General features: G+C 39.1%; 1 protein-coding gene across 11 annotated transcripts in view; it reads right to left on the bottom strand.

Annotated features, from left to right (window-relative positions):
- The window catches only part of ATXN7L1 (ataxin 7 like 1), a 114,550-nt gene that overhangs the window by 24,377 nt on the left and 63,486 nt on the right, over window positions 1-26,687 (bottom strand). For 4 of the 11 annotated variants that reach the window (XM_037387944.1, XM_037387946.1, XM_037387945.1 and 1 more), the window contains 2 exons: window positions 6,823-7,045; window positions 1,232-1,515 (listed from right to left, as the gene is read on the bottom strand). In XM_037387944.1, the coding sequence (XP_037243841.1) occupies window positions 1,232-1,515; window positions 6,823-7,045 (507 nt within the window). Of the gene's footprint in view, window positions 1-1,231; window positions 1,516-6,822; window positions 7,046-10,186; window positions 10,646-12,197; window positions 12,292-12,334; window positions 12,945-12,992; window positions 13,317-13,355; window positions 13,446-13,783; window positions 13,979-19,467; window positions 19,569-26,687 lie in introns of those variants that run through there. The other 7 variants (XM_037387952.1, XM_037387948.1, XM_037387950.1 and 4 more) reach the window with 7 other exon arrangements.

Genomic DNA, 26,687 nt, shown 5'->3' with positions numbered 1-26,687 from the left:
AGAAAATGAAAAAAACAAACCTGATATTCAGTCAAAAAATAGGGCACACTCATTAACTGGAAATTAAAGCATTTATCTTGTACAACTTATACTTGGTTCATAACTAGTGCACATTTAGAAATCACATGAACTAACTTTCTGCCAAACTGACGATCTAATGCGGATCATGCTGCCATTAGCAAAATTAGCCTTTCAGCACACACGAGAAGTTCCTGCTCAAATCACAAAGTGCTGCCAGCTGATGAATAGACCCCGCACAGCTTCTGAAGCTGTAAAGTTGAGTCAGTTACTTTTGCTTTAAAATAAATAAATAAATACCATCCCTCAAAACACTTTGTTTCTTTTCATTCAGAACAAAAACGTTTTGAGCTTTAGGGGGCAAATTCTCTACTCACTGCCCAACAGCTGGCATGAGTCACCTCTGGGGAACTCCATAGAAAATAATTCTTGCAATAGAAGGCAACCTCTCTGACGGAGCTTCTGCCCTCCCATGATGGGGTGTTCCATGTTTCGGTGGCACTGGGACCTACATCCCCCGATACTGCCCTGCCTAAGGCCATCCAGGGCATTTCCACATTTAATGTCACCCCCTCAACCCCACCATCCTGACCTTTCTGAGGAAGATCAAGATCCCCCATGCTACCACCGTCTTCACTCATGTGTGAATCACAGAGGGAGAGGGGTGGAGGGGAATTATGATTTTTAAGAATTCCCCAGCATTTCCTGTATCTTCTTAGAATTTTCTAGTATTTAAATCCAATAAAAAGATTGTTTAAACAATCACGACTTGGTGGATAATCCAATGTCTTAAACTTCAACTGTTCAACCTGATCATGACTATACTGAAGCCACCCAACAAAGGCACATTTTCTTTCATTGTAAACAGACCCAAATGACATAATGACTTGAGGAAGCCTTCTGCCTTTCTGTTTTACTGAATTTACTTCCTTAAAAATTTGTATTTGGCCTGTTGACCAGTTAAGAAATGCATTAAACACTTTTATTTCAAGCTAAACAGAATATGTACTTTGAAAATATTTTACACAAGCTAAGAATGTGAAAGCTTTTTTTTTTCCCGTAAGTGCAAACTGGCATCTTAACAGTATAAAAACCAACCAACCAACCAAAAACCCCCAAACAAACCAAAACCAGGCTACAGCATTTTATTAGTACATTATTTCTGAGCTATAGGACAGATGGACCACCTCAAAAGATTAACTACATCACTCACCTGAAAGTCTTTTGTAAGGCTTGTTACTGCTTTTAGTGCCATTTTGGTGTTTCTTGTCTATTGATGGAGCTACAATTCCTTTGCCATTCAGAATCTTTTCTGGTGATGGTGGCACTGACTTGGATGTCAAACCAGATTTAACCAAAGTTGGAGCAGGTATGGTGGATGAAGAGGCTGAGGAGGAGGTGATGGTGGTAGTGGTTGCAGAATTCATTTTAACATTGGCACCATCTGCCTTCACTAGGTTAGGAATTTTCTCTAGACTGACTACTGGAACAGGAACGCTGCAAAACCAAAGGAAAAAAAAATCTTCATCATATTTTCTGTACCAAAGACTTACAGTTACTTTATCCCCTTCTGCAGATATAAAAATTACCATGCAAGTTACACTATACCTTAAGATCACACCAAAATGAAAATGTTAGTACCATTATTGCCTATTTTTGTACAATCAAATGTTTACAAAACCAGGCATCTGTAAAGCCTGGCAATGTAGAGAATTATGAAAATGAACCATTGTATTTTTTTAAGATCCAATCCCCTACTATTCATAAGCAAAATAAGTTTTTGCTATTAAGCAAGACATACCCTCTTACACATACAGTCTCATACCTTTAACATAAGCACATAGCAGGTATGCGTATGCTGTACTAAACTCACCATGATAACAAAATAGTTTTCTAACGAATACTAGTATTTTTAAACAAACACAAAAATAATTCATTTGATCAGACGTGTCTGAATGACATACAAGTTTGGAAACAAGGAGAGAAGAGATTTCAAGCCTAGAAATCTTAACAGTGAAACGACCCTTTAAAAGTATTAAAATTCTTGATGAATCAAGCATTACTGAAATGTATTTTTAATAAAATCTTACAAACTTAAAAAAATAAAAATTCCCAATACCATTATTAGCTTAGTTGGCCCTTTTCAGAATAAAGTCTCCACTAACTTCTCCTAACTTAACTACCACCACAGCATATTTGTGACACTAACAAATGTTACCTTCTTCATTTGGCAGCAAAAAAAGATTGAGACAAATTATTTTCAGTTCCAACATTATTTCAACATTTCCGTCTCCTATCTGCATGAGGAAATACCCGACAACAATAGCTGATTTTTACCTACTCAATTGCCCCAGAATTGGATGTCTTGTGTCTACCTGTTAATATAGAATATACAAATTATACACCCATTCTTACTGAAACAAGCCCAAAGAAAAAGTATTAATTTAAAAACCTATATTCTCAGAGCTTTAAGCCCAAATGTCCCTTTCATTGGAGGCCATGAATGAAAACATCTCACTTATTCAGTTCTTTCCATACACTGCCTGAAGAATTGCTTTTGCCAAATAGTTGACTGTCTGCCTCATAAGCAAATTCACACACAGATCATGCTAATGACAATTTTCAGACTATCATTCCACACTGAGCAATCAAAAGAAACACAAGTTTTCTTAAATGAAAATGCAATGGTGATGTTTAAAAGGTAAAACAAATTCTTCATCTAGAAGCATGAGAGTGTGCTTAACAGTATTCCTGTATTTTCCTTTCTGAACTGCACACGACTAAAGTAACCTCGGTAATTTTAATCCCCAGCATAAAGGTGGCTGTCAAAGAGGCTGTCCTACACAGAAAAACTTCTTAAAACTTGGGGATTCTTTAATCTATTATTCTCTTAAAGGTTTAACTTGATGTATACGCTTAAAGGTAAAATTAAATGTATTTACAAGGAGTGCAAAATTTCTCCTTAGCAAACTGTACTGAAAGTACAATCTGCTTCCTGCACATCACTGCAGTAATTCTGCATGGTAGTGCAGAGCTTCTACAAGTGTGTTATGCACGTGACATTTGTTAAACACACAACTGCTGTTAAATCAGTTTATATTCTTAGGCACGCTGGCATGTTGCAGTTCAGGTAAGCAGAGTTGCTTGCCAGGACCCCACCGTTGTCAGTGTCCCAAGACAGGCAATATTTGCCTGTCTGCACATCACTGTACGGTTTGGGGCTTCCCCCCCTTTCACAAGTCTCGCATAATTTCAGTCCTTTTTTGTGTCTAAAAAATGGCACCTTTGCTGCATTTTCCTATGGAAAGAATGGTTAACAGGTGTTAACAGCCAGAAAAAGATGACTTTGAGATGGCATTCTGCATGGGTCACCCGTGGGAAACATCGGAAGCAGGTCCAAAATAACTCAAGTTTTGACCTTCCTGGGATACTACAAAACCTCTGTTTCTCCATAGCTGCTGAAGATGATCCAAGGAAGTGCGGCACACGTGGCTGGAGCAGACCCTCCCATACTGGCAAGTTGTTACTCTTTGTTCTAAGGGTATTTTAACATAACAAAATGTACAAACCTTGATATAAACATAGGTATACAGAACTAAAAAGAAGACTGAGACACCAAGACATATTTTGGAGCTGGAACTAAATTACATGAAACTTCCATATCCAATGGTACCACAAACACAACACCAGCTAGTCAGAATACAGATTCGACTGCAGTAAAATGTAGACTGCTGGCCAGTAACCAAGCAAAAAAAAAAAAAAAAAAAAAAAAAATTACTCACAAAACCAAAATTGCATCAAATATTTCAATGAATGCAAGCACGGAGCTATGAAAGACAGAAGACCCTCTACTTTTTTAAACTGCTCTGAATTTATTAAGTTAAATGACAGACAAATTATAATATCTTAGGGTAGGAATTATTTTTTTTCTGCTTTTAAACAGATGGCCATTACATTTGCTGAAAATAGGAGATTTTTTTTTACTGTAGATCAAGTAGTTTACTACATAAAAACATGAACAAATCTTCATGCCCAGTTTCTAAGATCTGTCTTTGCCTTCTTCTATTTTCTACCCTTTTGCTATACCACTTACTACCTGAACTGCAAGCTTCAGCAAATGATGGTTTACATTTATCTTGTGCACAGCGCAGTAGTGCTCCAGCACTGCTCCAGTCTCTAAGCACTGCTGTATTAATAGCAACGTTAGAGAGATGTAGGGAAAAAAAAAAAAATCAGAGCTGACAGATATTTCTGGATGATGTATTCACAATAATCCTTCACATTCCAACTACAAGAAGAGAAGTATTAAAACAGCAGCTACAAAAGTGAAACAGTTCCAGATCTCTTTAATCTGATCATTCCGATCATGCTTTTTACAGCATTCATTGAGGAGCAACCTGAACCTCTGCAGCACATCTTAGAACAACACAGGGTGTGAAGAAGAGAAAGAGCTACTTGGTCAATGTTTAAGATGATGGCTCAACCAAAACTACAATGAATTAAACAATGGAGGAGTTGGGTCTACATAAAGGCAGGTATAATAACAGATCTACTGGGCCATGCTGTTGCAGAAGCCATTGCTGAAATACTACTACTAATTGTAACAGCTAAAATTTGTAAGATATACTGTATGAAAGAATTGGGCAAGTGCAAAGGTTATTCCAGGTTTGGGAAGCAATCACTACAAGTGACAATTCCTGAATTAAGCTAATTTGTAAACCACAACACACTTGGATACATGATCCTATTTGCACTTTTGAATAATTTCTCCTTTAAGAAAACCAGACCTACTGAATATTTTCTAGAATTCTGAATAAAAATTATAATCCACTAATGGAATAGGAACACACACTTTCTTCCGTAACAGCTGTCAGCTCTATTTAACCTGTGATGATTATCAGGCTGATTTTAGTCTTTAACAAGTTATGTAATCTAAGGGTACTTAACACTAAATTTTGAAAGACAGTTTCACTGATCTCCACTTAAGCCTGTTCATGATTTGTTAGTGATGAATATAGTATCTTCAACTACCATGTGTCTCATTTTTCCCCACTGGTAAACACAGCCACAGTATTACCTCCTAGCAGATCTGCAAGAATTGGGTAATTCACAGGTACAACTATGACATAATTCATTGCCAAAGTATTAACAGAGCAGTTAAAACAAGAGTTTTCAATGGCTAAATCTACCTCGTTAATCATGAGTAAACACTTGGGATGTTCCCAATAATAGGAAAAGGGATTGGTGGAAATGCTCAGTTATTTTGCTCCCTTCCAGCTTTTCCTGACTGACAGAATGCCATCTGCTGCCAGAACGGAAGATATCGTTTATAGATTCAGTTAGTATGCTGAAATGTGGATATGTAAGTTGCTGTCTGTAACACTAGGATGGGAAACAGGTTTACAGTCAATAGCGTTAACACTCCAAAGTCCTTTCTGCTTTCCTTTTAGTTAGACTATAAAAAAAAAATCCTCTCACATAAAATTCCTCTGCAACAATTAAGAACAAAAAGTCACTATTCAGTCAATAATTTTTCTTAAAATAATAAATGAGGCACACCTTAACTAGAAGAGCCTCTACCTCATCTGTGTGTAATGTAAACATCCAGATTTTCTGTTTTCAAAATTATATACCATTATTGTCCACAATGCTGATCATGCTTATAGAGATGGTGGGTTCAGATTTATAGGAAGATTAGATTTTGATCAAGTTTGTTCCGGTGCAAGGTAAATTCTACAGCTAGGCAGAAGCTGCTCTCTTTGAAATTGTATGTTTCAAGCAGAAAATAGAAGCTATTACTGTAACGTAATTTGAGTTTATGCTTTGTCTCAGGAGTGAATGGTTTGCAATAGATTATTTGCTGCTTTAAGGGAGTTGTGTTCAGAAACTCTACCTAAAATCATGACCTTCTTATGCTAGATATTATTAATAAAAGGGAAAGATCTTTACACAGTAAGTAGATAAAACTTCAGAAGAAGGAAGTCTTACTATCTCAAGTTCACAGACATGCAACTGAGGCTGAGGAGACTTAAGTGTAACAGTAGCCTGTGCAGAACCAGGAACTGAACCCAGATCTCAAGTCACCAACCTAGTGACCTAATCACAAAGCATCTTTTCTGTAGATAACTAAAGACAAAACAATTTCTTTTGAGATAAAGTAGTGACCCAGTTCTGCTCTCATTTACATTTTTGCAACTTTGCTGCCATCATCACAGTCACGGGAGGATGGGCCTGGCAGTCTCAAAGCCTATATGTGTATATATATCACAGTACATGATGTAAGATGCCCCCAAAATAGTGATTTTTGCAGCCAGAATTTTCTTCTGTCTTCTTATAAGGCATCAAACAATATCAACATACAGAAAGAACTCCAACAGCAGCTGTTGTTGAAGAGAAATGACTATAACCAGTAAGTTTTCATAACCATCAGTTAACCCAGGATTAAGAATTCTGCAAAAATTATCCTACTGTTTAAAAGCATCAGTTTTAAGCGCTGATACTGTAATGGAAGATGGACCTTAAAGACAGCAAACTGGGTCAATATCTCACTCGCTATATGCATTTTTGAAAAGCAGAAACTTGACGAAACATCAGAAAAGTAATCCAGTCCTTTTTCCTCTTCCTATATATATTTTTTTATTATTTAAAACATCCCTGTTTCCTCCCTTAGGAAGCATAGAGGCTTAAAGTGTCAACTTAGGTTAGATTAGAATATGGATTTTTTTTATGATTGTGAACTATACATAGAAATACTTATCATTTTTTAAACGCCAACATCTTTGTAACTATTATTTTGGTACTCACCATGGTTTATCCCGTGATACTTTTGAAGGAAAGACTGTGTGCTGTTTGCTGCTGGAGGTAAGTAGATTGTCTTTGGGCGTTTTGAATGGCTTTGAGTTGCTGCTGACAGGGTTATGGCCGCTGATACAGGATTTCGGTTTCATCTGTACGAGGGATGTCCTGGAATTGCAGGCTGGAGAAGCTGGAGAAGGGGAAGGTTTACACATTGAACCGTGTCTTCGTTCTGTAATGGAAAAATAATAAACTTTACAGCATTTCATAGGCTAAAAGAAAAAAAAAAGAGAAGAGGAAACTGTTCCTCTCTATGCTAGTTACAATGATTTCATCACTCCAAAGAACACCAGTTCATTGCTGTTGTGAATTACAATCAAACCAAATTGTAATTAAACAAAATTAACTCTGCAAAGTGCTCTGAACAATGTAAAACCTGGTAAAATAAATGCTAGTAATCTACCAGAAAATTTCACCAAGGAGAAATTTCCTCAAACCATTTTTTTTACGTAATTAGCAACTACCAGCATCTGTGTGAGGTATACTAGGTATCCCAGCTCTTTCATGTAAAGAAGAAAGAGGACAGTACGTAACAACAGCTCAAATGACTTGGTGAAATACTCTGTGACAGACATCAGATTGCTTCTATAATGGTTTATGATGAATTCATGTGAGCCGGTTATTGGGCAGTTTCCTTTATGGCTATATGGGAAGCTATATGGAAAACAACCAGAAGACTGAGAAGTAGCGAAAGGTCTGCTTCTCCCAGCCCTTCCAGAGAGGCAGGCTCTGCCTGGTTCGTAGCTTGGAGGCTATCTCCAGGCTCCAATCAAGGTGAAAGTTTAATTTTTTCGACAGAGAGCAAATAGCAAGTGCAAAAAAGCAGAAGTTTCTGTATCAGTTACAAACTTTAGAGGTCAGGCCCTCGTGTAAGCACTGCTCACGCTCACATGAGACACCTCTTAAGTACTGCAAAAAGCAAGGCCATGCTGACCCTGCAACAGGAGAATAGGCTTCAGGACAGACAGACTTCAGTAAAATTGCTTGCGTTTGGTTATTATTATTATTATTTGTTCAAATTTGAATGTCCCATCCCTGATATTGTTAAATAAAAAGATGGCTTTAAGAAGGTATTTGGCCATACTTTACAAATTATATACTTCTCCAGGGGAAAAGTGCTGGTTCTTGGCCAGCCGCTAGATCACAGCGTGCTGCAAACAACAGGCTTGGTGCTGGGAACTTAGGCACAACTACAAAATATTACAAGAGACAGGAATTGGTTTTGGCTGAGGGGTGCTATAAATCCTTAACAGTCCTGTTCCCCCCCATTTGTGGGAACACTCTTTCCCCAATGCCTTCACTCCAGTGCTACCCCCAGAGGCAGCAGGCAGCACGGGCAGCCCGGGGGAAGAGGAATTTTCCAGTCAGCAGGGCCATGGCTCAGCAGCAGCTGACTCCGGCTTGCGGCCGCCCTGGCACTAAGAGCCTCCACGGCGGCAGGGATCAGCCAGGTACCTCTGGTACTGACACAGTAGTCAAACGTAGCAAGTGCAATGTCATCATGGACTGAGAACTTTGGACAAGCTGGAGTTTCTCCTTCAACACGCAGCAATTTTTCCTCATCTAAAGCATTCAGCGCTTAACTTGAAGAATCCAAGTGGGTGCTACTCTCTGCACTTGCACAGCCTTGCCCCGTCAGCCAACAGCAGGTTAAGGAAGCAACAGCAACCTGCTGCTGCAAGGGAAGATTTTGTATTTACATCATCAACCCTGTGCTCGCTAGTTTGATATTTCAAGGATAACTAAGAAAAATTTTCCCACAGAGAATCAAAACATGACAATTTGTCTGGCATCCTCACAAGTAAAAACTTGCCAGTAGCAGAAGGATTCATCCATGATTAATTTGCAAAAGGCGAATACCTCAAGAACAAAGAGAAATACTTAAAAAAAAATTTAAAGAATATTCCAAGCTGTTTCTATCTCCAATGACTAAATAAAGGCATTTTCTATTAAAGGTCATGAACTCCTGCATCTTCATATTCACAGCTTTAATTACAAATGCTGAAATTCCCTCTAGATTCTCCTGCAACTGAAGAACAAAACGGTCTTAATTTTTTTAAAATAGAAAGTGTCTCCCTTCACCCCCCAAATGCCACCTGTCGTTTGCCAGTTTTCACCCCAACACACACCTTAGTGTGCAGCCTCTGCCTTTAAAAGTCCTTTGCAGGATGCAGTTAATTTACATTCATTTCACCTCACATCTGTGGCAACAACTATGTAAGCTACGCATCTGCCTCTGAAATGCAGAGATCCACTCAAAGAGTATCCATTTCATTAAATAATAGTCACTGTTTCAGGATTCGCCAACCTTCTCAGCAGCTACTTGATTTAAATTAGCTTAATAAAAATTTGTAACTTTCCCATTAATTACTTGGGGACTGATAAAAAGGAACTGCAACGTAACCAACAAAACCAAGCTGTATACAACAAGAAACTTGGGAAAAAGCATGATTTCCATACACAAATTATATAAATTCAGGATTAATTACGCCAATCTTCACATCAGCTAGCGGCTGGTTTTCTCAAGACTGACTGCCTTCTACTAAACTGTGGTCACCGATGTCATTCCTATGGATATATCTGGAAGTAAAATACACTACTGTTATCAAAATTAATCTTCTGGAAAGATGGATGTTCAAGATACTGACCATCTAAAATTATAGTTTAAAGTCATCTAAGTATCACATGCCATAGCAAGTTATTTCTTCACAGTCTCTTTACACTGGAGTTTTAGTCAAGCTAAACAATTTGGTGCTTTTCCCTAGATAGCTTTCCCAATTTATTAACTTCCAAGAGCAAACCAGTATATTAACTTTGTATTTTTTACTGTAACATAGAAAATGGTGGAAGAGGCAGTGTTGGGATATGATAATATAATAAAGTGCATCCCACTACTTTAAATAAATGTTTACTTAAAAGATAGGAAAGGAAAAGATTACAAGATTACTTATTTTATGAGTGTGTCAGATTGGCGGTCATTCTCGTGTCAGAACCAACTGCACTATTTGGTGTTTCCGTTTACCTCCTGAAACTCCCCTCTTCCCCCAAAAGATGGCTACAGAAAGCTTCTACCTTTTAGACAGTGTCTGATACATATTTGAGAATTATCAGCATTACCCAGCTTCTCTTGAAATTTCCTAGAAGCGAAATGGAAATTATGACCACTGTAAAGTTATAACAGGAGGAAGAATGTAAATAGCCAGCACCACACAACCATCAGTGCTCTCAGACACTGCTCAGATGGGTAAAGTCTGCATGTTCAGTCACATGTTAACATCACTTCAGTGTCAGCAGGAGAAGATGGCAGTAATACCTTGCAGGTAGGGCCACAGTGGAGAACCGGAAGCGTAACTCCCTCCAAGGAGGCAGAAAACCACTGTTTGAGCTGGGCAAGCACAGCCGGAGGAGGTCAAACCTGCTGAAGCTGTGAAAACTTATAGACAAATCTCACTGGTGGGGGCGTAACTTGTAAATAGATATTGATATATTCCTTCTCAAGAACTATTAGGTTGCCTCTTGCTTCCTCCTTCCTTACTACGTATGTGGTAGTGAATCAGCTTTAAACATTGGCAATAAGTTTCAAAAAGAAATAATGGGAATATATGACAAAGCAAGAAGGCTGTCAGCTGTCAAAATTGGCTGCTTAAACCAGGGTGGTGGTGATCCTCTATCAAACCGAGTTTCCTGGTCACTTTTATTATTTTTTTAAATTTCTACTTATTTGTCTATTCATATTTTACATATATACAAGGACTTACACACAATATAGAAATCTGCTATTGTATAGCCTATGTAATAATATGTGAATGAAAGACATTTGCACATCAAATACTTGTTATAAAATTAGGTATTCACATACTAACACATTCAGAAGACAGCCAGCCATCTGTGTAAAAATTTCTACGCTTGTTTGCATTTCATGTGTAGACAGATTAGATCTAGCAGGGCAGGTGAACTTGTACACACACAGCTGTAGACATTGGCTGTCCCTGTTCACGTACAGAAGTGGCATAGTTACTGGACATAAATGAACCTGAAGTAGAATGAAAATCTGGGCCCCTGAAAAACATAAAAAGCCAGCAAGGCAACTAGAAAACCAGTTATCACTTATAAGATACTAACCTAAATTCTACATGCATATCAGTTTATGCAGAAGCCTGCAACACTATGAATGTGTGCTGAAGCTTAAAATATGAAAAAGAACTTTTCTGGTTCATTTAAATACTTCCAAATGGATGTTTCCACTCCACATAAATAAAAACACATACTCTGTTTTGTTTCTAAATAGCAGCTGCTGTCAAATCCAAGAGCAGAGCTAACACAAGCAAAGTTACAATCCTCATTACTGCATTAATCCTTCTGCAACCGCTCAGCTGTCTTAGGGCAGCCGTTGCAGCAAGGGACAAGCAACATGTGACTTCTGCTGTCAACCAGTTAATGTATTAATGACATTAATCTCAGAGGAAAGTTTAACACTCTCTCATGGAATTAACTGCACTTTCTAAAGAATCAATTTCAGATCAATATCTGTTATTTTTTCTAGTTTGTGCAAGAGCCTAAAAGCCCAACGCTACATACCATGCTAACGCACATTGCAAACTCTGCATCAGTAGCATTGCGAACAATCTTAAACTATTCCAGGAGATTCTCCACGTCCTATGGAAACATGGATATAGTCCAACTTTCTCAGCCAAATCTGAATTGTTTGTAGATGTGAAGTCCTTATGTTGTTGGAGACTTAACAGTCCCTGAATCTCCAGAGCTTCTCTCCCATGCCCTTGTACTCCATTTCTAATCCTCCTTCCTGCATCATACACAATGCAACCCCCCCACCTTTCCCCAAAACCTCTGCTGCAGCTGCCAAAGTCCTCTAGGTCTGCTTTTGAATCTGTAATTCCACTGAATCCTCTCTGACAGGTCACCAGGGAATACTAGCAGCTGTTTTGCAGGAAACGCCACATCTCCTTCTAATCATCAGCAAAAAAGCAAAGCAATAGAGAGGCAACATGAGCTCCAGAGCCACAAGCACAGCATGTGGGAAAAGAAAGGCAAACCCACATTCCGAGTAGAAAGTCTCTTTTCGTATTTTTGCCTTGACTCTCTTACACAAGATCAGGCACTCCCCTTAACTCACAGCAAACCTTACAAAGACACAACAGTAAATAACGCTGCCTGTAAAATATGCCAACTGTGTGTTTCCAGGTGGATTGCAGTAGTTTTGTACCCAAAAAGATCTTTCTATGATCCTGAAACTGCAGGTATCTCTAATCTAGACTGCAAACAAAAAACATTTCTTAGTATATCTCACTTACATCTATTCTTACCCAACATGCGCTACTCAAACTTGATCAAATCAAGTGAACAGATTTTGCTCACAGTTAGTGTCTTCTCCGTCGGTGAGACACAGAAGACTGCAAAGGAGAAAAGTCATGATACAGCTTGAGCGTAGAGAAAGATATACCTTTGGTTTTTCAGTAATTTAGTAGCTGAAACAAAAGAAAAAAAATCCCTCTAACGTTGTCAGAAGAGAAACAGTAGAACTTTGTCAGCACCAGTCATTTTGAAACATTACTCTCGTTCAGCACGATCCGACTTCCTGCGTACAAGAGGCCTAAAGCAAAAATCAATTTTAGGTTGACCCACAAATCACCCAGAGACGTATTGTTATGGATTATAGCCTGGTATTGCACTTGGCAAAACCAAACAAAAATAATTGCTAAAACCCAGAAAGGTAAAAATGTTATTTGCTGTTAGTAAACATTACATTTACAGAAATAATAGAACTCTTTTTAAGCTTGTGTTCATCATAATCCTTGAGTTCATAGCCCTTTTACTTAAAATAGCATAAAGTAACTGATCCGACTGCCCTTAACACAATACGAATACTGTTTGTTATTGTCCATTTTACAATATTTAAGCAGATGGTAATGAAATTTAGCATCTCATCCACAACGTGACTCTCTTCCAGTAACATACAACAGTCCTGTTCATGAAGATGTTACTTACGGTAACTCCATACACCACCTATGCGCAAATTACAGTTTTTCTATTTACAGTACATCCTGAGGTGTTTTGTTGCACAGCCCTTCACTATGCAACATTGAGCAATGTATACTTACAATTTCAGTAAATAGTAAGTGAAACCTGCCACCTTGTACTGATCCCAGTTCAAAGTTTGCAAACGTACTTGGCATAAATTCTAATAAAACCAAAACAGAAAAAAACCCATACATGCCCGAAAAGCGACAGCCAGCGACCAGAAAACTGAACAACTTAGACTGCTTGCAGAAATGTGTCATCCTGCAGTAACTGGCAGCTGGTTCATAACAAGAGTTCATAAACACCTTGTAAGCACTTTCATTTTGCAGCCACAGTCTGAAAAACTCTAACAAAACCCAGTACGTGAGGTTAAGCAAAAATAAACTTGGATTCAATGCTAGCAAACTACAGCATAACATTGCAAGACTGAAGGATAACTTTACCAGCTTTTTTGACAAAACACTATTCCAATTCCAGCTGAAAAAGTTTGGAAATAATATCTGCAAACCGTTCCACCCTTCTTGCGCTGCGCACTGGAAAGGAAACAGCACAGTCGGTTTCATTTTGATACTTCTTGTAAACTGACAAAGGAAATAAACTGCCAGCTCAAACCCCCAGACTGATCCGCTGCATAAAATGCAGCTCGACAATTGCAAGCTTCATTCCAGGTCAAATGACATAATTGGGAAATTATCAAGTGCTAAAATAACCACTGTTCTACTGGTGTTTATTTACAATAAACACAAGCTTTGCTTTCTGACATAAACCCACTAAAATGAGTCTCCATTTCACAAAGTCTACAAGTGAGTAGGATCAGCAAAATTATGCAAAACATCCTGCTAGAAGAAGAAATGTAAACTGAGCCACTTACAGAGAAGAGCAGGCTGCCAACTTAATCTGATTCTACGACGACTGTAAACATGTACTTTTGGAACGTGAAACGATTCACATTGCCACAGATGCCGTCAGAGAAACACAGCAACGTGATTAGGTATTCTGCACACGGTAAAAAATCAGGCAGATGACCTGCTGCAGCAAATACCAGATCAGCGCTCGCACACACCAACTGTTTTGACTACAGGCACTTGTTAAGCACCAAGTTTCAGGTCCTACCAGTTGGACACCAGAACTGATCCCGTGCCAAGAACAACAAGAGCTGAAAACGGCTGCGGTGGTGTGGGTTTTTTTTTTTTTTTTTTTTATAATCGTTGATACAACTCAAGTAACTGCAGAAATGAACAAAGTACAAAATTAAAAGCAGCAAAACACACAAGTGTATATTTAGAGGAAGATACTGCATTATTTTTTTTCTTTCTTGATTCAGGAAAGGAGGAGGGCACTTGTATTTAACACAGTAGGATGAACCTGCTGTTTTCCTGAAAAATCTTTTATTTATGGGATAACTTGGCATTTGACAGGGTAATTATGAGAGACAGGAGGAATAATCTCTAGAATGTCACTAAATTACTTTTAAAAATGGCTGAATTCCATAAAAAGCCACACAGTCAGCATTTCCCAAAATACCTCCATTCCTCTTCGGTAGACAAAAAAAACACCCACCACCAAAGGGTCAAACGGAAACCCAGCACGGCAAAAATATGCTTCAAATAGTGTGATAAATTACACTAAATGTAAAATGAAGCTGCTGGGTACTTGTCTGCTTCTTTTGGAAGGATTTTGAGATCTAAAGACAAAGCTCCAAAGTATCACTGATGTATCAGAGAGACAGGAAAATGATGGAAGAGTGAATACCTTGCCCTGGTGACAACGTCAGTCTTCACATCACTGAGCTGGAAGACCTAGATTTAACTTGGATGTCAAGGCCTGTTTCTTCAGCTATAGAAGGGGATATTAATGATTTAGGGTATTAACTTGATTAAAAAAAAAAAAAAGAGTTTGAGATTTAAGTAGGAATTCATCAATTCCTGTGATGACACAATTCCACATGCATAATCAGCATTTGCCACCTGATGCACTGCTACTGCAGAAAAACTAACAATTTTCAGCTATAAGTCATACGCATTTCTCTGCTCAGCAATGCCAAAAATCCCTGGGCAAAACCAAAGTAACAGAGCAAGCAAATCCCAGGCACACCCTTTCTTGAGTGACACTCCACCAAAGCAAAGCAAGGAAAGCTTAAGCACAGAAATTTCCCTTTCTGCTGGAGGAGATGCTCTGGTTGTCCATCATGAAACTAGTGAGCCACTCTGATGTGTCTGGGAGTGTCTGAGGTCAATACCATCCCATAACTCGTGTCCAGGGCTTATACCACAAGGCCAACCCTCACAATACTTTTGCACGGGTTCCTCTGCACTGGTATCTTACTACCCGCTGACCAGTGGTAATGGTATTTCCTCCATTTTTGTTCTCACAGCAAAGAATATTATCAGCCCTAAAATTAGGGCAGATACATTAGGTGAATGCCAAAATATTTCTAGCAATCAAGCAACGGTACTTCCCTTCAAGCAAAGGTAAACACCACTGACAACTCAGAATTTTTTTATTTGGCTATTTGTTGGATGTAAGAAAAAAAAGCATCTTCACATTTAACACTGAACTACAAGAGGAACAGCACTCTAGTTTATCAATTATATAAATTTAAAAGCAACTCACCTATTCATTCCTCCAAATACCCAGACACAAAGGGGAAAATTTAGCATTGCCATCCTCTCACATACTGTGTAACAAAAAGGCCTGTTCCCTCCGGCCTCAGGGAGATCTTTCACATTCAAGGTCATCTGATGATACATATTTTTATTTACTTATACTTATCAAGTAAAATATTTCACTGTATCTCTATTTCCATCTTTAACAATATTTACAATACAGTAACAAAAGTAATTCGTGCATATTATTGGTTTAGGAACTCACTGGATGTATCCCCTTATCAATCATAAAACTATTACAGAAAACTTATACTTCTTTAAAGCTTTACTTAATCCAAACATATAACTGCTTTTTTCCTTTCCTTTTTTTTTTTTTTTTTTTTTTTTTTTTTTTTTACAGATAAGAAAAGATAAGCCATAGAAGAGTGAGGTGGGACTGTTGAGGTGATTTGGCAAAAAACAATGCTGTACCACAACTCGGAGAAAACAAGCTACCGATTTTAGGAGACTTATGTTCTCAATCTGTTTTTGTGCATAGTATCATGTCAGATTTTATTCAATATCAAGATAACACATCATCAGCTCGTTTCATCATTCCTTAGAAGAAACTTGTACAAACCCAGTAACTTTACTGAAATCAGCCCAGAATAATAGCTTTGCAGGACTTTTATACGATCTATTGTTTAAACCTTCTGGCTTTTTCAGCTCTAACTGTTGCTTAGGTTCCAAAACAAGCATCTGGTAAAACAATGTATTTCTTAACAAGCTGTTTTCTAAGCTCAGAAATAATGAAAAATGTTTTTCTAAAAATCCATGGGTTTGATCCCTAAATTTGCTCCATCTCTGTTAACCTGAGTTTCACTGCCCCCCAGCACCCGCCCCATTTCACCCTGTTTCCAGTTTTTTGCTCCACTCCGCCCCACCCCCCCCACCCCCCAAAGAAAGAGACAGCATAAGCTTTGTCTGGTCTGTAGGTATATATGTAACAACTGTCAGTACAAGCCTGCTACTGCCACAAGAAATACTGTTCCCCTGGGGCACATTAGTTAGGGTGTCTCTTCACAGTTGCTAATTTTCAAAAGATTGCTGAAACTTCGTATTTTTGGACCAAATCAGCAAAGAGTTAAAAATTCTTAGACAAAATTGGTATAATCACATAAGCCTTATTGCTATTATTATTACTACTACTAGTAGTAACATTGTTACAATAATTATTTCAGGAAACTCAAGTTAAAATTTCTATATTAATTTTTTTTACTTGCTTTTTCTGTGTTGGCCACTTCTCATGGGTATTCCCAGGCATCAAATTAATCCCCTTGGAATATTCTGACATCTTTTGAAAATCCAGGTAACCCAAAAGATCTGCCCAACAAAGGACACTGTTTTGTTTTGACAATTGAATGAGCTTGTATTTAAGTTTCAATTTGCTTTATCAAACCCTGCTACAAAAGCAGCATAACTGTCAGTGCAGAATATTTCCTCAATCCAGACATTTTAAATAAATCAGCTCACTCATCTTTCATGCACATTATTTGCCATAGATAATAAAATCTGTTATTTAGAATGCTGCAGTAATACCCACAAGTGATAACCCCCTAATACACACCCTCCAAAGCAGATGTGCAAAATAATTTCTGCAGAGGTCACCTGGTCATGTTTCCAGCTCCTACAAACAAACCACCAAGCTGAACCTTCTACACAACAAAACTGAACCAGACAACACCGAAGGACATACCCAAATACAGAACTGGGTTTATATGGCATTTTTTACCTGTTCTTCTCCCTTAAAAATCTCTTTAGTTCTATAGTTACATGCAACTTAAGATCTAAAAAGACAGTTTCTACTTTAACTTGCATCATTTATGACTTCTAACTGTGCAAAACAAAGAGACTTGGACCTAACTGCACATGAATGAAATTGATGCAAATCAACATCTGAGAGTCCAAGTGTTAACTACTTCATGTTCTGCCTCTGAATGCACCTCTTAACCATTCCTCACTGTAACAAATATAAATGTATTACAAATTACTTGTTTTGGATAAACTGTAAAAGCTTTCCCTTCGCTCCCTGCAGGGGAGAGAGTGTTTTATACTTATAATTTTAAATGTCTGTTTTACCTATATAGAAGTTTTCTTTCAAATGGCCCTTTACTCAGTTTTTTCAATCTACTATAAAATTAATAGCAAATTGAGACTTCCAAAATGTTGTGAAGCATGGTCAGTGTGTGAAGAAAGGTGTTTTCCAAGGCCACACAGTGATTAGAGTGCAGATCTGAATTTAAGACATTCCAAGTTTGCTAACCCACTTATGCTGCCTCCGTCATGAATCAGTGTGGCAGAAGTGGCACAGGGGAGACACAAGATTTCCATTACAACTACCTACAAAGGTGCATGAACCGCACTGTGGCACAGCTTTCCCTCCTACCACTTCCAATGCCTTGAACAACCTGTCACCCTGTGCAGGTGGTTCCGACTTCCTATGCAACTTCTCAGAAGCAGACACATATTATATTTAAAAAAAAAAAAAAAACAACAAACAACTTTTAGGAAAAAAATAGATGTGTAGATTCTCATCAGGTGATGACACAGGATATTTTTTCCTATGAGGCACTCTAATTACTTTCTATAATTACTTACATAAGCTCACTGGGGGAAAACCCTCAGTTCTCATTTAAACCAGGCACAGCTCAACTCAGAAGAATTCTTGTGAGTTTTAACATGGACAGTAAGCAAACAAACCAAGATCATTAGAAGTCCAACTTGCAAGCAAGTCCATATGAAGGTATCAGTTTTACCTGAAGACACTTAACTATGAGATATGCAACCATGAGATATGTTCTTGAGAACAAGCATGCAATAAACAACTTTCCAAGGTATCAAATGTTTGACATGTATCAGTGGTTTTTTATTTAAACCACCAGGTCAATTGGAGCATAAGTAAAACATATTAGGATGGTTATTTCCTACCAGGGCTTAGCTGGCTTTTTGTAGTGTGCTAGAACCTGGCTTCACCCATGCTTGGTGTAACATGTCATTTCAGGTGGGAAGAGTGAATAGTACATCTGTTTGTCAAGAGATGAGAGTAGCCTTTGGTCAGCCAAGAAATGATTACAGAGAGAGTAAGACTGGAAGCAAACAGGAAGAAGAGAAAATAATTTTAAGACAAGGATTTCAAAGTGGGTTATTTATAGAGTCAACACTCAATTATCCATGGTCAGATTATCTGTACCAGAGATGCAGAAACAAATCAGCTCCAGCTGGGCTCATTAGCCTAGGTGCAGCTCGGTGCAAATGTTCCTATACTTCTAGGGACAGCATGGGTCCAGAAATTATGCAACAACTTTTTTTCAGCATTAAGGCTGAAGTCCTTCTTTTAAAACCTAAAATAAGGCTCTTCAGTTGTGTCTGTATGGCATTTCCAAAGGCAAGAGCACTGGTGAAAATGGCAACTGGCTCGAGACAAGTTACCTCCGTGCTTTGGGTCCCAAGAATTTTTATTAACTCAGGCACAGTGTCAAGCCCGAGCTGGCTGCATACATTCCTGCCATGCTGCGTCAGGGCTGCGTCCTCTGCCTGGACGTCAGGGAGCCGGGGAGCTCGGTGCAGACAAGCACAAGATACTTGTGACAATGCAGGAGCCAGGCACCAGCCAGCATTGCAAACACTAATAAACCCAAATACAGCTGGGATGGCCTCCGTGCAGAGGGACTGGGCTGTGAGGTCACTTGAGATTATGTGTTACAGTTAAGTCATTTAAACCAGATATTCTAAATAAGGGAAAGCTTAAAACACAAGTGCTTTCCTAACTGTAAGGAAAACACAGCAACAGACAATACCAATCCAGCTTGAAGCTGTTTTCCTGGCCACAATGCCAAAAGTGAAACTGACAGTGAAATAAAAAGGTAGACAGGGAGGGAAATGGAAAAAAATCCAACATTGTATTTCATACCTGCCAATTGCTTCCTCTGAATCAGAATATCTGTGTTCATGCTGAAGGGCTGAAACCTTTTTCCATCTGTCAGGAGATAGCAAACTCCAGAAGAGACTTTATGCTCTTTAGACTCTTCTGGAAGTTGTCCCTCCTCATCAGACTGCTGCTGCTATAGTTGATAGAAATCCTACTGTTTAAAGATAACAAGAGATACTTCTAAATTGGAGGAGTTTGAGATTCAGTTTATTTTCTTCCAGCAATGGGAGTCACTTGACCAAAGAGGCAGGGAAAGGACAACGAAAAGGATACTGGCATGAAAAATCTCAGCTATAATCAGCTGACTCCAGCTTGATTACAGAGGAGGAACTAAACTCTCTATTTGGCAAATGGATCACAGAGCAAGTCTTTTCTAAAGCTTTTTGCTGAGTCTGCCAATTGGTAGCTAGACAGTACAGCAGATTTAACCAGCAATGGCTAACAAGTGAACCAAAACTAACCATGCCTGAACTATCACCCCTGGGATTTGCCTACTGTATCTAAATACTGAGAGAAAAAGGTTTATTTACAATGAAGAGCACAATGCGTAGCAGAGAACTGCTCAAGTAGTTTCGAGTGACAGCAAGAAATGAAGGGTCACAAAGCACAGGATGAGGCAGACATATCCCAACAGAACACCATTGTAACACTCGAGGAAATCTGCAGGTCCAAATGCTACAACCTTATTACCCCTCCTTTCTTCCTCCCTAGCCCCAAATGCTTTCATTTCCCAGGTTGCTTAAGGTCTGAAAAACAAGTAATTCAAGAAAAACAATAGTTCAAAACCAAATTTCACTGTGATAGGTATTACTTATCAGAGAACTCTAGCAGTTTTAGTTATTATTTCTCCTTACATTTCAGATTCCTAAATGGCTATTGCCTAAAAGGTGGCAGCAGTGGAAGTTAGAGGTTTATAGTCTTTCTCCACTGTTTCATCTTAGGACATGAAGTTTATTCTCAGTGTTAGTGGATAACATGTTTTGGAAGGTGTAACATTCGGCAAACAAAACCAGAAACATATCTTCTGCTGTAGAGTATTTGCAGGTCTCCTGTATGGTATTTATCTTGGAATACATACTAAATGAGGACAGCAGCACAAGCACTAGAAGGGAAAGGGCTCAATTACTGTAAACAACCAGGAGCAAAAGACTATTAAACATTCAACAAGTCAAATCAACCAAAGGTTTAGAAGTTTTCACCTCTTATCTACTGTAACAAAATTAGGTCAACACTCCCCTCCTTTCCCCGCTAAGCCCCATCAAACTAGGAAAGACCATAAATGCAAAACCACTGCACTACCTCACTGTCCTGTTGAAAGTCTCAGTTGATAGAAGGTTTGAGGAAAGACACCCAATATATTTCCCCTTCCTGGGGGCCACTGCCACAGCAAATTTCAGCCTGTAACTTCCAGGTAAATTGGCTGCCTGTCTGTCAAGCACATACAAGTGAACTGCACTTATAAACTTCCTGCTACATTACTGCTCCCCCCACCTCAAGATATCAATCCTAGCCAGGAACCTGATTAGCAACAGACCGTGAAAGACTTTCAGAGAACTTCAGAGGTGGCGCTTGCAAAAAGACAGTGAAATTTTATGTCCTGAAGGCCCCAGAGCAAAGCATGGCAGCTGGCATCAGGCCTCGTGTGTTACGGCTGCGGTCGTACCACAGATCAGATACACAAATTCTATTTCTGCTCTTCCTCCCTTTCAAAACATTCCTGGCTTACCTTTGGCTTCAACCTGGTATTAATCTATGGCTGAATTACAGTGTAGGCATAGAGACCAGGCACACTGCGTAATATAAGCTTGAGTCTTTCAGTAACTGCTTCCTAGAATAGGCTGCTCCCGTCCTGCAAGTACAGCATGTATTGCTGCACCCAGATGCAGCCTCGTAGATTCAGTATATTGAAATAGGCTTACAGAATCTGCTTTTGCAAGCAACCCTGATTCATCCTGTATCAGGGATCTCTCTCTCTTTTTAATTATTTTATACCAGGTTACCAGGCACAAATCTTCCATGCCCCACCCCCCCCCCCTTTGGTTAACCGTAAAATTATTAAATACTGTAGTGATATGGACTACTTTTGTATGACTTCTGTCTTCTTCATAATTACCTGTCAAAATCTGTTACACAGCGAGTTTAACACAAATTATTCTATACTGCTTTTGTATTTTAATTAAATATAAAGCAATACTGGTCAGATACCTCAGGACATTTTCATCTTCACAGAAATCAGAGCTCATTTAACAGCCAAATTTAGAGAGCTAACACATCACATACCACTGGTTTCAGGTAAATAAGTAGGTTTTCTTTTTTCCCCTGAAAACTCTGGTGTTACTTAGATTTCATAGTTATAACCATTTAAAAAATAATGTAATGGAGATACAGAACTTTCAGTTTTTCTCCTTCTAAGTTCATTAGTACAAATAGAGGGAGGCTGTAATCCATGCACACAGCAAATCGGCTGTAATTCATACTACAGCATAGCAGAGGTAAAGCAGTAATGCTGACATTAAACCTGATACTATATAGCCCTTAGAGATTGCAGGTAATCCCTCTCCCTCTTTTCCTCTGAGAGAAATCAAATATATGTAAAGAATAGTTCAGTATCATGAAAGTACTCCTTTCCTTTTCATTTAAACGTACATATCTAGAACCATATCAAAGCTTCCAAAAGCAAATGCTCAACAATTGCCTTGTTCTTTATTTGAAAAGCTCTATGGAATATATATAAAAGAGTCCATAAAAAAGTTGACAGCTTCTAATTCAAGAGTCAGCAGTTTCCCATTACAGTGGCACATTGTGTTTAAACTGCTTTGCTACCACTGTCATGTTATTAATCAAATTAAAGAAACACCATGTGAATTATATAATTCTAAACTACTACCTATTACCAATGTAATCAGATGCAGTTTGCACTATTTTTTGTTTACCACATTCTCACTTGTAAAATGTATGTGGCAGAGCAAAACATAGGACATACAAACACATACCACGCATAAGGGAGAAAACATGGTAACTTCTTTGCATATATGGGTCTAGCTAACTTTCTAGTTAGATCTCGCTAATTAGTTTGTGAGCTTAGCATCTGCTCTCAAGTTAAAGATCTTTGCAGTAATTTGTGTAGTTTCTGCATATAAAAATAAAAATCACAGACTGTATTAGATTCTAAGACTGTAAGCAACACGAGCTATCCTATTTGCACAACAACATGCCAATATAGTTGGGGGGAAAAAAAATAAGTCACAGTACAGATAAGCAAGGGTCAAAGTTCTGGTTATGCTTTAAGTTCCAGTATTGGCACTTCCTGTTCTAAAATACTAAAACCAAAGCTAAAGTAATGAATGACTATTCTTGCCCCCTTCATATTTGTACTTCTGATTTGCTTGCTTACGTTATTATAAACTATTAGGCCGGTTTTAAAAGGTCTTCACTCCACAGGAGGCATTGCCACAGGCAGGCAGGCCGGCCAGCGCTGCACTTAGCTTTCCTGCACCAAGCTCGGCCCAGGAGAAACCTCCCGGTGCAGGGCGGGAGCCGCAGCGGTACCCCCGGCGGTACCCTCGCACCCTTCCGCCTCTCGCCTCGCCTGGGTAAGTCTCTTGCTGCCAACCACCTGCCTGCGCATTACGCAGCTATCTACAAGTGCGGGTGTTCCCCTCCAGGAACACTCGTGCCCTATAGCCTCGTGCGGCTCCTACAGCAGCTTTCTTGAGCCGCTGGTCCTCAGCGGCAACAAACCCACCCGGGGTCTGGGGCGGCCCACGCTGACGTTCACCCCCCTCCGCGCAGCGCCCTGCCCCGGTGCACGGCCCCGCAGCTCCCCCTCCCGGGCCCGCCGCCCGCCCGCGCTCCGGAAACAAGAGGCGTTACTTACTGACGCATGCTCCCGCGAGGCTCTTTTTTAAATTTTTTTTTTTTTTTGACGTCCCTGTTCAACTCGACGAGCAGGAAAAGCTCGGGATTGGCACAGTAAATGCAAAAATTTTCATCGTGAAACCCCCGTTTCATTTATCCCTTCATTCTTCGCCTGAAAAGTTGTCAAACTCCTCAGGGAGTTTAGGCGGGCTTACAGAAAGCAAGCCCTTCGAGCAGATGACGAGCCCACCATACCACAGCTTCAGCCACTCTACAGTAAGGTTACGTGCTCCGTCTGCCTCTCTCAGAATCTAGCACTTGCTAAAATCCATGGAATAATGCATGGTAACCGGTAATTAAAAATTCAGCTTCTGAGATTCTGATTATCTTTGATTTTTACCCAGCGGTGTCCAAGCAGACCCAGAACTAAGATCCTGTTACAGTCAGCTCCTGGGTAAACACTAAACTCTTTATCACCTATTTTAATTCTTAAAAGTACTCCACACTCACACAGATTTCCAAGCTGTGGTGTCACCACCCAAAATAAAAAGCTACATCAGCAAGCTGAGCTCTGCTGCGGCACAACTCCGTGTGTTAATGCCGCCCTCAGGCAGCCGACTGCTGCGGGAAATGGTGGGTTCACCAGTAGCTGGGAATCCTTCAGCATCACTCTCAAGATGTGGAATGCAAGTGTGTTTAAGCCTTACCCGATGCCATTACAACAAATTTGTTTCAACCGCATCTGAAAGGGCAGCCCCTCGGCTCCCCCCACAAACACGCAACATCTCTCGCAGCTGAGCAGTTGTTGGCTTGTCCACTAAAACCAGCCAAACTCAACAGTTTGCAGGACACCAGCATAGGACCCAAGTTTAAACGCAAATTTATTCTCACAGCTGTGTCCAACATGAAACATACCAACAAATATAAGCTCAAATCATAAGGTACTTACAAATGTTTTAGGATTAAATTCTGTACATTTGCACATGTGCGTGGAGCAGTGTTCCCCAGGAAATTAAGCTGGAAGATGTTCTCTAGAGTGCTGCATTCCCTGGCTGTGCACCCTCCCTGACTCCGCTGGGATCCCAGTAGAGCAGGAATGGCCCCAATTTATTCCAGTTTCTTTCTTAATCACAAAATCCTCTGCCTGAGGCCTTGGAAGAAGAGAGAAAGCGGATGGGGAGTGTGAAAACATGGAACCAGCACTGTCAAAAATTAGTTACGGTAAGTAAGCTCTTCAGCGGGCACTGCGAGTCCTTCTGGCAGCAGTTTTAATAGGGTAGAAGACATGCTGACCCAACTGGACCTAAAATGGAGCCCAGAAATTTAGCCAACAGATCTTTCAAGGTACATAACCTGTTGGTTTGTGTTTTGTTTTGGTTTTTTTGGGGGGGTTGTTTTTTTTTTTTAATTTAATTTGAACATGAGGCTTGAAGTAAAAAATAAAACAGATTGTATGTTTGGGGCATAAGCACACGTATAAGCAAAATTATCCTGAGTCCCTCCCCAGGATTTCTGTGTAAGAAAGTATCCACTACAGGTATACATGCCTCACAGAAGAGGCAATCACTGAAGCAAAAAAATAATGAAAAAAAATAACATACTGAAGCAGAAATAAGCAGAAGAGAAACAAGAAATAGGTACAGAAAGAATAGCTAAGTAATAGCAACATGTAAATAAATAATAAGACAAATAGTTAAAAGTTTAAAACTGACTTGAAAAAAAATCCAGCAAAAATTTATGCCCATAAAAAGCTCCAGCAAAGCTGGCTAGGATGTTAGACACTGCTAATACCTATTTGTGCATCTCAGGTTCATGCCTGTGGAGTATGCTGTAACACATAATCCTGGGGATCCACAGGATTGCAAGGCTGCTGCAAAGCGAGTGCTGACTGCTGCCTCACATGAGTACGTGATAAAGGTCATTATCACGGGTCTTGAATGGCCATTAAGTCATTGTGTGGTTCTGAATGTTTAAAATATAACAAAGGGTAATGCTAAAGAAGGGTTAACTACTTAAACAAAAAAACATACCAGAACTGGGGGGGGGGTGGTGGTGGTGTATGCATAGCAACCATGCAAACAACCTAGCAGAAGTAAATTCAAAATAATCCTTTTGCTATCTGAAAATAAAAATGCATCTCCTGAAAAGCAAAGCTAACATTAGCTTTTGTTTAAGGTACAATTAGGATATTGACCGTTTTCTCTGTCTTAATATAAGGCATCTCAAGTGATCCATCAATAGATTGCCTGAACTAAATGTTTCAGGAAGTGATAACCAACGCTTTCATTTTCAATCTAAAAAAAAGAGGAACTTATCAACAGTATCAGAAAGCTTATTTAAATAGAAGAGGACTTCACAGTTGAGATGAAGACCACAGATGAATGTGTTACTTACAGATTATATAGAACCTTATAGATTAACTTCTTGTAAATAGTTTTCTTCATACAATATGATGCTAACAGAGACAGTTTGTGCTAATGATAGACAAGTTCTGCACTCAATCATACAGAGAAAATATTGCACAGCAATTAATTATTTTCTAACTCTAGAATCTTAATACATAAGTTTTAGCTACAGAACACAATCTGGAAAAAGGTGGAGAACAAAACAAACCAACAGAAGTACAATTCATTGTAGGTAATATGGGGGGTGGGGTAGGTGGGAAGGATTTTTTTGGTAAAGGATCACTCTCTTTGCTCATCTCACAGGCTTTAATTAAGTGACTAAGAAATAAGGAGCACCTAATAGCGATTCCTTTGTAACCTGCTTTTTTTCAGACTATGAATGTGGCTCTGGTAATAGTAGTACTACATAAAAACATCAAGGAAACTGCCTATTTATGTCTTGATATAGACATTAACTTACCTGATGTCAGCACCGAGTTAGTCTTAAAAACACCCTGATATCCTATCTTGAAAAGAAAACATCTAATTTCTGTAGTTAGTTGTGGACTGATGGATCTGGGTTTGTCCACACTGAAAAAATCAAGTGATACGCCAGCAGCACTTTATAGCAACTTTTGTGTGCTGTGCATCAGAAGAATATTCCGACAGAATTTTCAATAGGAGGTTCCAAATATAAATATTAAGTGCTTTCCTGATGGACACTGGCACTATCAGACAGCCTGCACATTTAAGCTACTTGAACCTGGGAACATTTCTTAGTACCCAGTACACGGAGACTGCCTAGTCTGGAATGTGTTCTGGGACTAAAACTTTAAAATGCAGAAACAAGAGTCCAATCTGCTGGGAGTATACATGTTTCTTGCTAAAGCTGTGTGGGCCTAAAATAGTGCCAAATTTAATTTTGTTTTCTCATACTGCTAGGTAGGTCAACATGCAGGG

This window comes from Falco rusticolus, chromosome 5, assembly GCF_015220075.1.
Source record: "Falco rusticolus isolate bFalRus1 chromosome 5, bFalRus1.pri, whole genome shotgun sequence".
Lineage (NCBI taxonomy): Eukaryota > Metazoa > Chordata > Aves > Falconiformes > Falconidae > Falco > Falco rusticolus.
Note: the sequence above shows the minus strand (reverse complement) of the source record. Positions and strands in the feature narration are given on the sequence as shown.